At 43.3% G+C, this 15,031-nt stretch overlaps 1 protein-coding gene across 22 annotated transcripts in view; it reads right to left on the bottom strand.

Moving 5' to 3' along the window:
• Positions 1 to 13,867, bottom strand: part of Sgip1 (SH3GL interacting endocytic adaptor 1) — a 184,983-nt gene extending 171,116 nt beyond the window's left edge. For 21 of the 22 annotated variants that reach the window (XM_055628845.1, XM_055628849.1, XM_055628852.1 and 18 more), the window contains exon 1: positions 13,149 to 13,465. In XM_055628845.1, the coding sequence (XP_055484820.1) occupies positions 13,149 to 13,158 (10 nt within the window). In that variant the 5' untranslated portion in view covers positions 13,159 to 13,465. Of the gene's footprint in view, positions 1 to 13,148; positions 13,466 to 13,579 lie in introns of those variants that run through there. The other variant, XM_055628846.1, reaches the window with a different exon arrangement.
• Positions 13,868 to 15,031: the final 1,164 nt, after the last annotated feature.

Raw genomic sequence — 15,031 nt, 5'->3', positions numbered from 1 at the left:
TTATTGGATCACTTAGAAAGAGGAGCGGGGGCTGTCTCTGACATAGACTCTGTAGCCTGCTTTTTGATCACTTTCCCTTAGCGGGGCTGCCTCACCAGGCCACAGGGGAAAGGTTGTGCTTAGCCCTGATATGACTTGATGTGCTGGTGAGGGTTAGTGGGGGGGGCTCCCCTTATCTGAGAAACAGAGGAGGGAGATGGGAGGAAGAGGAAAGGAGGGTGGAACTGAGAAGAGAGGAGGGAGGGAGCTACGATCTGGATGTAAAGTGAATAAATAAATAAATAAAATACTAAACACCAAAATAAATAAATAAATAAATAAACATCCCATGACAAGGGAACAATGACATAACTCATCAATCAATGCGTTATTATGCAACTGATGAGAACAATGCTTTTGGAAACTACCTCAAGATCAAATGTAGGATATATAATAATAAAAATAATAATAATACATGCTGAATATTGACTCAATCTAACCCTTTATAATAACTTTTCCATATAGAGACTATCTTGTGCAGAAGAAATCAAGACATGGAGAGATCAAATAACTTGGAAAAGTTCACACAAATGTGGAGATGTGAGAATTTGAATTTGAGAAGGTCATTCTTAGAATCCATGTTTTTTTTTTAACAAAGTAGGCACTGATTAGAATAGTGCTTATAATCAAATCAACGGAGGAAAAATCATATGTGTACACACAAGTCTACGTATGCATGCATGGGTATGAAAAAAACGTGTATTTCAAATTTGACATAAAAATGTGTTTTTACCACAAAGCAATTAAGAACTATACTTTAGTGAACATTTAGTTAGTGGATTAGGTGCCATTCTGAGTGCAGATCATTTAGCATCTCATTTAATTTTCCTAACAATTTTATGTGGTAAGTATTTCTTTACCATTTCCCTAATATAGTCCTTTGGAGTTAAAAATTTTCAGGTTGTCTCTCTCCAGAGACCATATTTCAAACTCAGTTAGTTGCAGCAATAGTTAGTATTTCATAACTGTGATGGTTTTGGTAACTTTAATATTGTCTTTGTTCAAATTGTCAAACTGTGAAACTTTGTTACTTAAAACCAGAGGATTTAAGGCACTGGGCAGACAGAGGTGAGACAGTCGGGTGTGCTGCCAGGACCAGCCTGCCGTTGTGAGCCCGAAGGATCTTCCCCAGCACAACCTAGGGCACTGCTTGGCATCTCGAAATCACACAGGAGCCTCTGAAGTCCTGGCAGAGACATATACTGAGCCTTTACTACGGACCCAAGGTTTTTCTAAATGCTTTGCAGAGTTTAAGTCTGGTGAATCTGAGAGTAAGTACTTGCTAGGCGCTGCCTCTGCTGAGGTCCATAATCCCTTCTCTGGGCTCATTCAGTCACTGAAAGCTACCTGAGTACTGACACTTGCCCAATGCTGGGACAATCAAAATAAGTGAGGCAGGTTTCAGCCAAGGCATAGTCTTTTTTTCCCCCCCTTATGGTTGCACCGCTAGTTTATTTGTCCCTGCGATGAAAAACCAACATCAACAGTATCTTCTTCACATAGTTGTACTGAGGATTGAATGTGAAACAGCTATAATATCAATAATGTAATTGATATTATGTTACTATAATATCAATTAAATATAATATAATTGAATTTACAATTCAAGACAGCTCTCCAAAGAAATTGTAAATTTGATGCAACTAAGCCCACACTTACATAATTAGAGAAATACCGTTGTATTTTCTATTTGATTTTACAAAATGGTGATTTTATTCTGAGCTTCATTAATACTTTATTAAACACTCACTGGAAAACATCCTACCTCTCTCTGAACAATAGTTCAAAGCTCACTGGTCACAAATGTCTAGCTCTTCAAAGCTTGCTCATTCTCCCAGTGTTTATGATCATGTATTGTTTGCTTGTTTGTTTTTGTTTCTTTCTCCTTTTTCCTTTTATTTATTTTTTATTTATTACAATGTAGTCACTTTGTATCCCAGCTGTAGCCCCCTCCCTAATGCCCTCCTAATCCCACCCTCCTTCCTTTATCTCCTCCCATGCCTCTCTCCCAGTCCACTGATAGGCAAGGTCCTCCTCCCCTTCCATCTGACCCTAGCCTATCAGGTCTCATCACAACTGGCTGCATTGTCTCCTCTGTGGCCTGGTAAGGCTGCCCTCCCCTCAGGGGGAGGTGATCAAAGAGCCAGCCACTGAGTTCATAAGTCAGACATAGTCCCTGTTTCCCTTACTAGGGATCTTACTTGGAGACTAAGCTGCCATGGGCTACATCTGTGCAGGAGTTCTAGCTTATAACCATGAATGTTCCTTGGTTGGAGTATCAATTTCAGAAAAGACCATTGGGCTTTTTAGAGGTCTCAGAAAAGACCTCTGAGCTCCTTGTGGAGCTCCTGTCCCCTCCAGGTCTTTCTATCTCCCCCTTCTTTCCTAAGAGCCCCTACACTATGCAAAGCAGTCTTTAGTCTTTATATGAGGAACAGGACTGATAGAAAAGAAAGTCCCACAGAACAGCATCTAAAACTTGCTGGACTTTCCACACCGGGCACCAAGGCTGCAGAAACACTGACCCCTGCCCGACCTAGAATTGCCATGCCAGTCCCCATAAGCCCTACAAGCTAATTATTGAAACTGATCCCTCACCCTTTTCTTTCCATTTCGCCCTTCCCTCCTTCTTTCCATTGGTTTGGTCTTGTTTCCCTATGTAAATGGTTCTCAACGTTCCTAACGCTTCAACTCTTTAATACCACATGCATGTGTGGTGACTCCAACCATAAAATTACTTTTGTTGCTACGTCGTAACTGTAAACTTACTCCTGCTACAAGTTGTCATTCTGATACTTGACTCTCAGCGGGTCATGGCCTACAGGTTGAGAACCACTACTCTAGGTTTTTGACTAAATTCTTACAAGCGTTCATGTAAAGTGACCACAACCACAAGTCTCCTTTCTCTAATGAAGAAATAGATCTTCCCAAGGTCACAGACTGGAGATTTAACCGAGGTCAGTCTGACTAAAGTCAGCCGGTTCCCAGCATGCTATGTGGCCTTGGTAGCCGAGAAGGAATCTCTCCATGAGCAAGGCAGAAGGGAACTCTGGTACTTAAAAAGGGCACCTTCTGTGTGACCTTGAACCATCAGCACCAACTCGGACTTTTTACTATAAAGGGAAGAAAGTGTATGTAAAAGAAAGAAAGCAACCGTGGGCTCCGTGTTGCTCAGACAGAGCGTTGGGGGTGGGGGGAGACAGTGCTGCGTGGCCTAATCTTGCACAGAACATTTGCATCTCACAGGCAAGGACAGGGATAAAAGGCAGGTGAAGAGTCTGAGGTCTGACGGGGCCATGACAGGACACACTGGAGGTGACAGGGCTAAGCGTTAGTGGGAAGGCGGGATGTTGGGAAGGGTGATAGACAGCTCTGAGACCACATTGGCAAAGAGACTTTGGTGTGGAAAAACAAAACAAAACAAAACCACTAGCATGAATTTAGTCACCTGGTATGTACCCCATCATCCACAGTAAGACCATGAGAATCTAAGAGATGCTTGAGGGTTAAAGTCAGCACACAAAAGCACGCAGTCTCCCTCTCCCAAGATTAGACCATTTCTTGCCATTGTTGCTTGTCCTTAGTGCTGTGTGAGATACTGTGGGCAATTTTTCATCTCCTTTTCAGTAACTCAAGGAGAGCATTTGTGATATGGGACTGCACCACTAGACCACCTGCACTCTGGTTTCATTCACTCTATTTTTATTCTGGGAAGCTGTTCGTGGCGGGGGAGGGGAACACAAAGTGATAAGCTATGTGCCAGCTCCGACCAATTCACACAAGTGCTCTGGAATATGATGTCAAAGATAGTCGCTGAAGCCAGAGTGGAAGACAGCTGGGATTGATTAACGATGCTGGCCCTGGTCAAAAAGAGGAGCAGCTCGTCGTGTGGACACGGAGAATAAAGGACGACAGAAGATGCTAATAAATGAAAAGTGGGTTTGGAGAAGAAAGAAGGGCATGCAAGGCCTGTCTACAGAGGGGGCGCAGCACCCCTCCATGTGATAGGAACAATGGCAAGAAGCAAGGTTAAGCCTCTGGACATGGACGAAGAAAGCACTGGGGTAGAGGGAGCCCCGAGAAAACCGTGCGTGTGTACCGGCCTCTTTCAGATGTTGTCACAGTCATAATCTCACTGTGTTTTCAAAATGACTTTGGGAGGTGGAGACCAGCTCCGTTCCTTCCTCACCCATGGGGAAGCTCAGGCCAGGCAGTTCCAGCCCTCACTCAAGGTCACACAGCTGGTGGTGGGGGTTCAAGGCCTGTCCTCTTTGCACTCACTGACAGCAGGTGTGTGAGCTCACAGAGGAAAGAGCTATAAATGGTCACATTGTGTGTGTGTGTGCTCAGTAGAACAATGACCCTGGGGACACAGTCGTTTGTGTGTCTTCTGGCAGTCACCCAACCACCCTCAGCACCTTTGAACGTGAAAGACACCCTGGGCTCCCAGTCTTTGTCTGTCCACATTTTTGGAATCATGACTAAAATCAACTTTCATTTATCTTCCAGAGAGAATAAAGACCTTCGGATAAGTTGCTACATTTGGCGTTGGCTTCCTCAACTACAAAACAAGGCTGGACCAGTTTAGTTAACCTTCCAGTGATGGTGCGCACTATCATATGTTCATGATAATGGCCCAAGCTTTCACAAGATGCCAGTGAAAACTGAGCTGTCCCTCTAAGGGAGAAAGGGGCTTTTGTTCAATGGGCGAAGCTGGTTTTCTATGAAATGTTTTGTAGAATGTAAGCTGTGAAAGTTTAGAGTCCCTGGGAAGAGTGACACCACGGTGTGACCTTTGTCACCATAAAATCCAGGGAAGACAATGAGTGCTAGTGAATGGGGCAAACCACACTGCTAAATTGGGGCCTTCTTCAGGCTGATGGCTGATCCCAGGGACCAGAGCTAGGTGATGAAACCAACTTTCATAGTTGTGAGGGAATACTATGCTGAGTCTGGACAGCCTGCCGCTTGCATGTCAGAGATCCAGACTTTCTAGTCACGCTATTAGACACAGGAAGAGCTCCTGACTTGTGGGGTAAAGCCTAGCTAGTGATGCTCTTAGTCCGTCTGCCTAACGAGTCACTTCAAATCACGGAGCCCCAGTTTCTCCCTGTTGCAAATCAGGACAGCAACACTCATTCTTTCTCCCACACAGAGAAGCTGTAGGATTGCAATGTGTATGAGAAGGTAGTACCTCACTAGGCACCGTGCCAGACTCCAGGTTTCTAAAGAGAGTGACTGCAGCTGGCTCCTTTTCCCTGTCATTTTTGGTGTGACTATAGTACCTGGGATGAAAGGGAAAGCTCCAAGTGGATCTGGAGAAACTTTGGTTTGCATCATTCACCAATGACTGCATAGCACTTTGAACAAGTTGCCCAGCAACTTGTATGCAACCAATACATAATTTTTAACCATATGTTCATTTTCACTAATCGCTTTAAAAAATATTTTTGTTAATTCTCAAAAATTTTATACATGCATACAATGTATTTTTATCATATTTACTCTCCGCTCCTCCATTCTCAAATGCTCCAACCCTTCACAACGTCACATCCTCTTAAACAAAAACAGAGATGTTGTTTTATAACTCATGATTTTATAAGTCATGGACTCATGATTGAGTTCAAAGCATGCTGTCCATATACACAGAGATGTGAGGCCATCTCCCGGAGCATGGTCGACCTACCAGGGATCACACAACTAAAGAAAACTGATGGCTCTTCCCTAGCAGTTATCAATTGTCAACAGCTCCTCAATAGGGGGGCTGGCTTCTCTGTCCCTCCTCCTTTCAGTAAAAGCCTTTGAGGCATAGCGGAAAGCTCCTCACTTGACAAGTGTTCCTGGTTCTCAATGAGCCTTATCATGGGTATAACTCCTCTTTGTTGTATGTGTTCAAGCTAAGCCTCAAGGGTGAACGTGCAAATCTGTAGATTTAGAATGATGAACTAAGACAAGGACACGACACCCATTTGCTTAGAAGTGTGGGAAGAATAAGATATAGAGGCATCATCACCAGACTTTCCTTGTGTTGGCTTGATAATCCCAGCCTCCTAAGGATTCAATTGTCATAAATACGAAATGATGACTGGGTTGATCTTGTGCAGGTCTTATACAGCTGTCTTAGTCAGTGTCTATTGCTGTGAAGAGACATCATAACCACTGCAACGCTTATAAAAGAAAGCATTTAATGGGGTTGGAGGTTTACAGTTTCAGTGCGTTATTGTTGTGGCAGGGGACAAGGCAGCACGCCACGAGCTAGAGCAGTAGCTAAGAGCTCCATCCTGATTCATGGGTAGTGAGAGAAAGACTGGGCCTGGTATGGGCTTTGGAAACCTTAAAGCCCACTTCAAATGATCACTTCCTCTAAGACCACACTTCCTCTAGCAAGGACAGATCTTCTTGTCCTTCCATTCCTTTCAAACTCCCTGGTGAGTAAGCATTCAAATCTATGAGCCTATAGAGACCATTCTTTTTCAAGCAGCCACAACAGGCAACCACAGCTGTTGCGAGGCCGTCCGTGTATTCATCTTGTAATGTCCAGAGGACACAGTTTTTTTTCTGGTACCTCTTAACCACTGGCGCTTACAATATTGTTCCTTCCTCTTCTGTGATGTTCCTTGATCCTTAAGGGGAGGGGAGTGATGTAGAAGATGTCTCATTTATGGCTTTATCCTCCAGACACTTATTCTTTATATTTTTAGTAGTATTTTTAGTAGTTCGACGCATCATTTTTAATGGATGAAGAAAGAGTTCTATACTAGCTTCTGTAGGTGGCAGGGACACAGCTGCTTCTGTCTTCTAGTTCAACAAAGATTCAAAACTAATCTGTGACACGTGTACAGAACAACAACCCGAAGAGTATCAAACAAGAAAAGAGAATAGCAGTAAATTTGAGTTGATTGTGTGCCAGGCCCTACATTCTGAGGTTGAGGAAAGAAGGCTAGCCTCAGAGTTCAGCTATGGAGGGAGAAACTGTGGGAGAATCCAACCATTCAGCAGCAGCCATGGGTTCTCAGAACTGAGAATTCTAGAGATAGGAGCGATCAATCAACTTATTCCAGCATGAGGAAATGCAGCCTGGAATGGCAAGTGACTTCCTGAGGGAACCCAGCCAAGCAGCCCCTGCACCTAGACTAATACTCAGTTCTGGATCCATACTCTTTATATACAAAAGCCCAAGCACTGAAGTTCAGTGAATACACTGAACTCCTAAGACTGACACATTCTTCACTCAGAAATAATTTGGCATCTGAAAAACCTCACTTTCTATGATGTTATTATAGCAAAACTATACACTCATTGATATTCATCTATTTATTTTAAATTAGTTTCTAATTCAAACTCTCTAGCTTTAGAATCTGTCATATTCGGGCTTGGTCTTAAAGCAGAAAATAAAAAAAGGAAAAAGAACACAGGATGGAAATGGTGGGGCTGAAGAACAGGGGAAAGAGAAGGCGGAAATATCAGAGAGGCATCCAGTATAGTGATAAAACGGACTCAGAATTCCTTTGGATAGGTGTAGCACAGTGCGTCTCTTTCCATCATGAACACACTTTCTTGCAGAGAACAATAAAATAATTCAAGCTCAATGTATATTCTCAGATGAACTATTTCTTAGCACTTCATAACAGACTTTTATTTTCTAATTGTGTCATAAGTTTTGTGTCGCTAGTGAGAATATAAATTTGAACATTTCTTTTTTACATGTATCATGTACAGTATATAGTCACCTGAGCTACTTATTTAGATCTACTCTTGCCCACTTATTCAATGAATAAATCTATTAGGCCTTTATTAAGTAGGAAGGCCATCAAGGTGAACATGGTTGACCAAATACAGGTGTTTATAGTGCTTACCTTCAAACCCTTCACCTTCGAGGAATCAGTGGCCCAAGGTGCGTGATTGAAATTTGGGGAAAACAAGAACAACATGGAGAACCCGTTTGGGGGGCAGTTTTTCAGGAACCACAAGAGAAGTGATGATTCTACAAGCTATGAAGAATGATTTTTTTGCAAAGCAATAGCTTGGAAGAAGGGAACCGTCTATTCTCAATAGTAGAAGGCATATACTACGATTATCAGTGTTAGGAAAACACCCAATGGACCTGAAGAAAACAGGAGACCAGAGCATGCAGGCTCATGTAGATTTAAATAGAAATGGCAGGAGTGGAAAATTCAAACAAGAAAGTAGCACGACATAAGGTATTTAAATATAGATGCTCCATCACTCTCTAATATCCTTCCAAGATAATGAACTGATATTCACATCCCAAGAATGGAGCCTCATCCATTCTTCTTCTATAGATGTCCCGTTTGTGAGCAAGCTATGTGATACTCACTGCCATATGTATGGCCAATGCACAGACAGGCTAGCCCCAATTCCTCTGCCCACACCTGTTTTCTCCCCAGGGGATCCTTCCCTCACCATGCTTCCTGTTTCTTACTATCTATGCCTACCTCTTTGCAAAGCTAATTTCTTCTCAGGCTTCTAAGACACACAGGCTAAAATGCACTCCAACCCATTAAATCTTTTTTCTCACTCCTTTCTAGTTATTTCAGTAAAAATTCTCTTGTTCTTTCATTCCATCTTTGAGTTTATGTGATCTTATTTCTGGATGATGGTTTCTATGATAAAGTGGAATTAGGAAAAGGTGAGCCACAAGAATGGAACTCCAAACGAAATTAATAAAAGTTATGCCACAAGGATAGAACTGAAAAGTAAAACTGAACAGAACTAAAAACTATGGTGTTATCACAAGTCTCTAAAGCTTCTTATGTAAAATAATTTCTGGAAATGTCTTCAAATTTTGTCTCTAGTTCCTCATTTTCTTCTAATTAAGTTTTCTTTGTTAATAATTGACTTAGATAAGCCACATAGGAAGACTAACAGCCATATCTAAAAGCAATACTTGAAATTAAAAACACATTCAACGCCATCATTCTCTTCTGTTACATCACTGTTACAGCTGCTGTGTTCATAGCAAGTATTTAGTATTCATTCTAAAATTGGGTTAATCACCTTTGATGGACTAGTGTATAGTCTTTCCAGAGATCTGAAGTTGCCTGCTGGAAGTGGGTGAGAACTAAATCATCGAAATAGTCTCTTCCCAACTTGCACTAGAAGAGGAAATTATGTAAATGATAGAGTGCGTATTCGCGTCACAGATGCACGCTTAGATTTATTAAAGTGACTTCACCATTTAAGGGAAGGGAATCAGTAGCATTTGCAGCACTCTCTAAAACCTCTGAGTTAACTATAAAATGAGCACTCTTGCTCAAAATGCTTTGTTCCTTCTTTTTGAAATCACATCAAAGAATTTTCCAAATAGGAAATTCCATTTCTAGAGTTTGCAGGTTTTATTGCAACAACAGATGTTCAGTTCATCTGAAATTGGACAGAGTCATCTAAGCAATCGTTTGGGGCATAAAAAGCATTAATAATGAAGAAAAAAGGCTGAGCTCTTTCCAACAGTCATAGCTTAAGTAGAGAGAAATAGACCATGAAACTGTAGAAACAAATGCCTGTTTTTCAGTGTGGCTAACATGCCTGTTCTGATACAAAGGCAAAAAGAAAAAGTTCTTAGAGGTTGGAAATCATGAGTTTCGTTAAATGGATTTGAACTCAAATTCCATTCTTCCTTTTTTTTTTTCTTTTCTCTGCCACAATGTATTATTTTTAACTCTTAAATCTGGGGAAAAAAGTATTAAAATATTATATCCAGAATGCACTGATGCACACATTCATGTGAAGGCAAATAAAATAAAATTTATTAGTCACCTTGAGCTGCAATTCAATCCTTAAAAACGTGCCTTTTCCTCTTCAAAAACTGTTCTACAGAACTAAATCGTTGACACTGGGAAACTGATATTTTGAATACAGCACCTAAGAGCCCGAAGACAGGACTCTAAACACAGAGCGCCAAGAAGTTCTGCATGGCACAAGAAACATACTTACCAGCCAGCCTCACAAATGAAAAGATTCTACGAAACCTTACCTTACTTTCCCTTATCTTAGGGAAATACCATTTAAGATTTTTAATAATAATAATAATAATAATAATAATATCAAAGAATAGCCCATGACTCCCTACCCTATTCACACTAACTGTATCTTAGCATCGCCAATGCATAGACCCATAGCAATAGTTCCCTTTGCTTACCGCTTTCACTCCATACTACATCTGAACGTCCTCGTATACGTTTTTTTTTTCCTCAGCAAAGAAACAACTCAGTACCAACCCACTATCAAAAAATGAAGGATCCAGGAAGCAACAAATCAAGTCTCTTAAATGATATTGCTTTCATGAGAATAACTGGTGTAGAGCTATTGGGAGCACACACACACACACACACACACACACACACACACACACACACACACAGTGCCGGTGATTGGTTGAAGGACGCTGGAGTTACGAAGCTGCCCCTCACAGTATTAGTACAAGAGGGAGACGGTACCAGTTGTCACCTAAGACCAGGCCTTCCAAATGACACTGGATGAATGAAGCCTATATCCTGTTGCAAACAGAGACATGAAATCTGAACCATGAGCCGTTCAGCTAGATATGTGTTTTACTCCCACAAAGTAGAGGAACGGCGGAAAAGTTGCCATGCCATGCTTTCTCAGAGCGGCAGACAGAAACGCTGCAGCAATCTAACAGTGCACGCACGCGCACATGGAAGCATGAGCTACAACCTCTCTAGAACTGTGACTATGTGCATGACTGCACACGTGACCATGTGTGTGTGGCACACAGGAACTGGGTGAGAACAGATTAGCTATGCAGATGCTTGCTGGTACAGTTTCACGGTACACACTGGCATCACAGCAGGGAGCTGCCATGGCAGCATTTTGGGTACCCTTTGGGGTCTCATCTTCCCAAGGTTACCGTGGTACGCGCAACAGCCTGACATTCTCTAGAGGTGAGTTCAATGGATGTAACTGCTGTATCTCATCTTCAGAGTAAGAGCAACTTAGAGAAGGAATTCTGGGGTGCACTATCAGAAATAGACACAGATATTGCTTTAAAAAAGAAAAAAGGCTGGCAATTTAGTTGGCGGACTATCAGCAAATAGATTTCTGGCTAAGGCTTCTACCTGTTTTTCCAAGGTCACTGAACAATTGATGGGAGACCATTTAAATAGGAATTATTGATTAAAAAAAAACATTTACTAGTTTCACATGGACTTTGAAAGCAAGGAGGCACACCTGTGCAATTGTTCCTGCAAAGGTTCGTTAGAAGCAACAGCAGCCACGGTGTCACCTCCGATCCCCACCACTGTCAAGATAACATCCTCCATTAGATAAATTGGGCAAGCTGGCTACCGTGCTACTTCAGCTCAACGCCAGTCTTTGTTAGAGTTCCCATTTCAGTTTCTGCAGCTCAGATAAGCTTATCTCAGGGCTTTGAGCTGACGTTCTGGATGGCACAACAGACCTGATTACCAGGGGATCCACTAATGAGCATCAAAAAAAAAAAAAAAAAAAAGCTACCACCTCCAGAGAATGCATGGGATAGTCTCAAGTCCAGAAGTAAAAAAAAAAAAAAAGAGAGATTCTCAAATTTCCCGTGGAAGGTTAGAGTTGAATGGGAATGTATGCAGATACATTTTAACAAATCCTGCATAAAATTTAGCTGAACAAAAAATAGTATACGTCTATAGACAAGATTTTTTTTTTCTGTTGAAAATATGGGCTTTGAATTCAAAAGTACATTAAGTTATACTCTTTCTGTTTGCCTTGCCTTGTTATTCAGAGATTAGATTCATTTGGAATTAACCAAAACTGCTTTATTCTTAGAGTCTTAGCAATATCACTTAGCTCTCCGAACATAAGAGCAGGCTCCAAACAGAATGATAACCTGACTCATTTTAAGTCTATCTCTCCAAATTTATGAGCTTCTACCCCAGAGTTCTTCTCTCCCTCAAATCACATTAATGATATTTGACATGGTGACAGACAGAGAGAGAGAGAGAAAGAGAGATTCATTTCTGTCAAATGAGTACAGGCTACACTGCAGGTTTTGTTGAAACCATCTTCCTTTTATCCCAGTTTGGTAAATTTCTAAGGTCCTCTGACCATCTACAACTGGTAGGGCAGACCTTGGCTTAAAGAGTGTCCTCTATGTTATTTCCATGGCTGATTTTGAAACCTGCTATGCACTGGATTCTGCATTATAAAAATCTAACCTGGATACAGAATTTCTGCCTGTCATCTTAGGAAAGGCCAGGAGTTTTGCACCATCCTGTAATGTGAAAACAGAAAATCAAAGGCAGCACAGAGCTGCCTGCTTCTTCTCTGACCAATTTGTTGCTTTTTTCTGAGTCAATGTTGGTTGTCACTATCTTTGGCTGGAAAGGGCAAGTTAGTAGAATATTTTGTAGTTTAAATAGCATCTCCTGGGGGAAGTTCCTCCTCACACTTAATATTAAACGTGACAAGATAATCCGCAACTAATCATTTGATGGTTAACTAAGAGCCATTTCCTTTCTAAACTGGTATGATCCTGATTAAGGAGCCAAGAGGCAAAAGGCCCCGGTATTTTTCTTACATCTCTCTTTCTGCTGCAATGACAGCCTCCATAAAACTCCAGTTTATGAACCAAATTTGTTGCACCCCTCACTCCAATATTATAATTCAAACCCCGGAGATCAGAATATCTTTTAAGATATGTAAACAGTTCACTGAAAACGACAGTGTGGATAACTCTATCTATGACCTCTCCCGTCTAATGTCAATTTCTGAAAATAACTTTCCATTGCAAAGATTTAACTAGTGTGCTTTCATGAACCTACCACAAAATAACCTTATCTTCTCCCCCAACTTGTTTGGTCTGCAAGCTTCCTCTTAGCTGTCTCAGCTTCCTGCAAACACTAAGGCTTTTCTCTTTCAAAGGGGCTGGTTGCTGTGGAGGTTCTGAGCTAGGCAGAAGCCCTCTGGTTTGATTCCATTAGCCTAAGCCCCGGCCGGTTGTGAGCAAGCTGCAGTATCTGCTTGCAAAAATCCTGTCAGTCAGGTTCTAGACACAGACACCGGCTGTATGCTTTCTTCCATACTGGTCTACCCAAATCTTGCCTGGAGCCAGCCAACCACAGCAGAGGGAATCCTACCTTCCATCATGGTGGCAGAATTGCATTCCTTAATTTCCAAGGAGTCAGAAAAAAAAACACAGGAGGATACGCTTCCAGGTCCCAGCTAAGTCCTCACAACGCCGCTTCCGAAGTCTGCTCTGCTGGCTGCCAAGCCAAAGGAGACAAGTGTTAACCCGAAGGACAGGCCATGGATGCTGCTAGTGCTGCTTCACCTACAGGCCCCCAGGAAGATGCTGAGAGAGAAAGGCAGAGGAACCAGCAAGCCGGCGAGCCGCACCGCCTGCGCTGCCTCGGCCAATCCCTTCAGCTCTGGACCGCGTCACATGGTAGCCAGCCTGCATCTCCTGACACAATACCCCCGGAGAGCGCACGGAACCCATTTCCCGTCCCCATTGCTCGCCACCCCCACCGCCTCCCGCTCCTCTCCAAACACACAGCCCCTTCCCCACCTGGTGACGCACTTCCCCCGCCCCTCCTCGTGGACCTCGCAAGCCTATTGCGGCTCCGGGGTGCCCGATGATCTGAGCTGCCACCGTGAGTGGGGACGCCAGCGAGAAAGGAGCCCAGGAGGCTGCGTGCCCGGGGGATTTTTTTTATTATTATTATTCGTTTTTCTCTCTTTCATCTATTTTTTTTTTTTTTAAAAAGAACTTCTCAATAATTCCAGGTCTTGGCAACACACTTTTTTATATCCCCATTCCAACCTCATTTTGACCTAAAGGAATTTCAAATGTCAGCGCCCGGCCTCTGCACACATCTGTCATCTGTGGCTGGCTCGCGCTCTCTGTCTCCCCCTCCACACCACCCCCTCCCTTCTCCCCATCTATGTTTCTCTGTCTCTCGGTGTGTATCTCTCCCTCTCATTCACGAGAGAAAAATCAATTCGCTGACGTCACGTCATAAACAACCATCCCCCAAAGGATGATGCAGAAAAAAAAAAAAAAAAATTCACCCCAGCTCCCTTGAAAGGAAGCAGGAAATTAATTGCGCATGACATGCCCAAGGGCTGGGAACTGTCATTAAAACAAAGAAACAAAAGAACCCACCCGATCCGGGCTCTGGAATCAAACCGGCGACGCTCCAGCTCATTTCTGGGGCGAGAGGCCGGAGAGGGGGCTGAGGCAAGAGCCTAAGCCTTGGCCTCCGCAGGCGTGTGCGCGCCTCCCCCGCCCTCGCACTCCTCTCGGCGTCAGCGACCCCGACCTGCGGGTCCCTCGGTGCCCGCGTCCTCCCACAGAGCTGGGCCGCCGCCCGCTCCAGGTGGGGAGCTCGCAGCTTTGGCTACAGCTGCCAACTGCAGCCCCTGCTACATGGCGTGTTTTGCCAGACGCTCTCTCTTGCCTGGGAGCCCAGTCTTTCACCCCAAGGGATATCTAGAGTGAGGCGACTGGTCCAAGTTGCCGGGGAAGGAATGGGCGGAGCCCAGGGTTTGGCAACTTGCTGGGATGGGTTCTGCTTGCCCCAGTAAAGGTTCAGGCATGAGGTCTGGTTGCGTCTGAGGGTCTGTCACCGGAGTGCTCTCAAGAGACCTGAGAGTCCTTCAAAGGGTCTCCCAGGCCCGGTGTCCTGCGATCCTGCGTTTAACCAGGCCAGACAGCTAAGGAAAAAATAAATTAGATAGGCGATAGATGATAGATAGATAGGAGTAGGGGAGGCCACCAGAGGGGAGGGGAGCAGATGATGAAGGTGATGGGAGACTAGAGAAAGGTCTCTTTAAAATAAGGAACAATAGCAGAATCAGGGCTATGAAAATCCCCTTATTGAAGGTCAGGGTATCAAACAGGGCTGATTGTTTATGACACCCTCACTTAATACTACCCAAATCTCAACATATTCCAGTCCTTTCTTCCGGAGGGAATAGGAGATGCTGGTGGCAGTGAAATACTACAGAGTGTAGCTAA

Source organism: Psammomys obesus, unplaced genomic scaffold (assembly GCF_907164565.1).
Source record: "Psammomys obesus unplaced genomic scaffold, mPsaObe1.curated_primary_1811, whole genome shotgun sequence".
NCBI lineage: Eukaryota > Metazoa > Chordata > Mammalia > Rodentia > Muridae > Psammomys > Psammomys obesus.
This window is presented reverse-complemented; position numbering and strand designations above follow the sequence as displayed.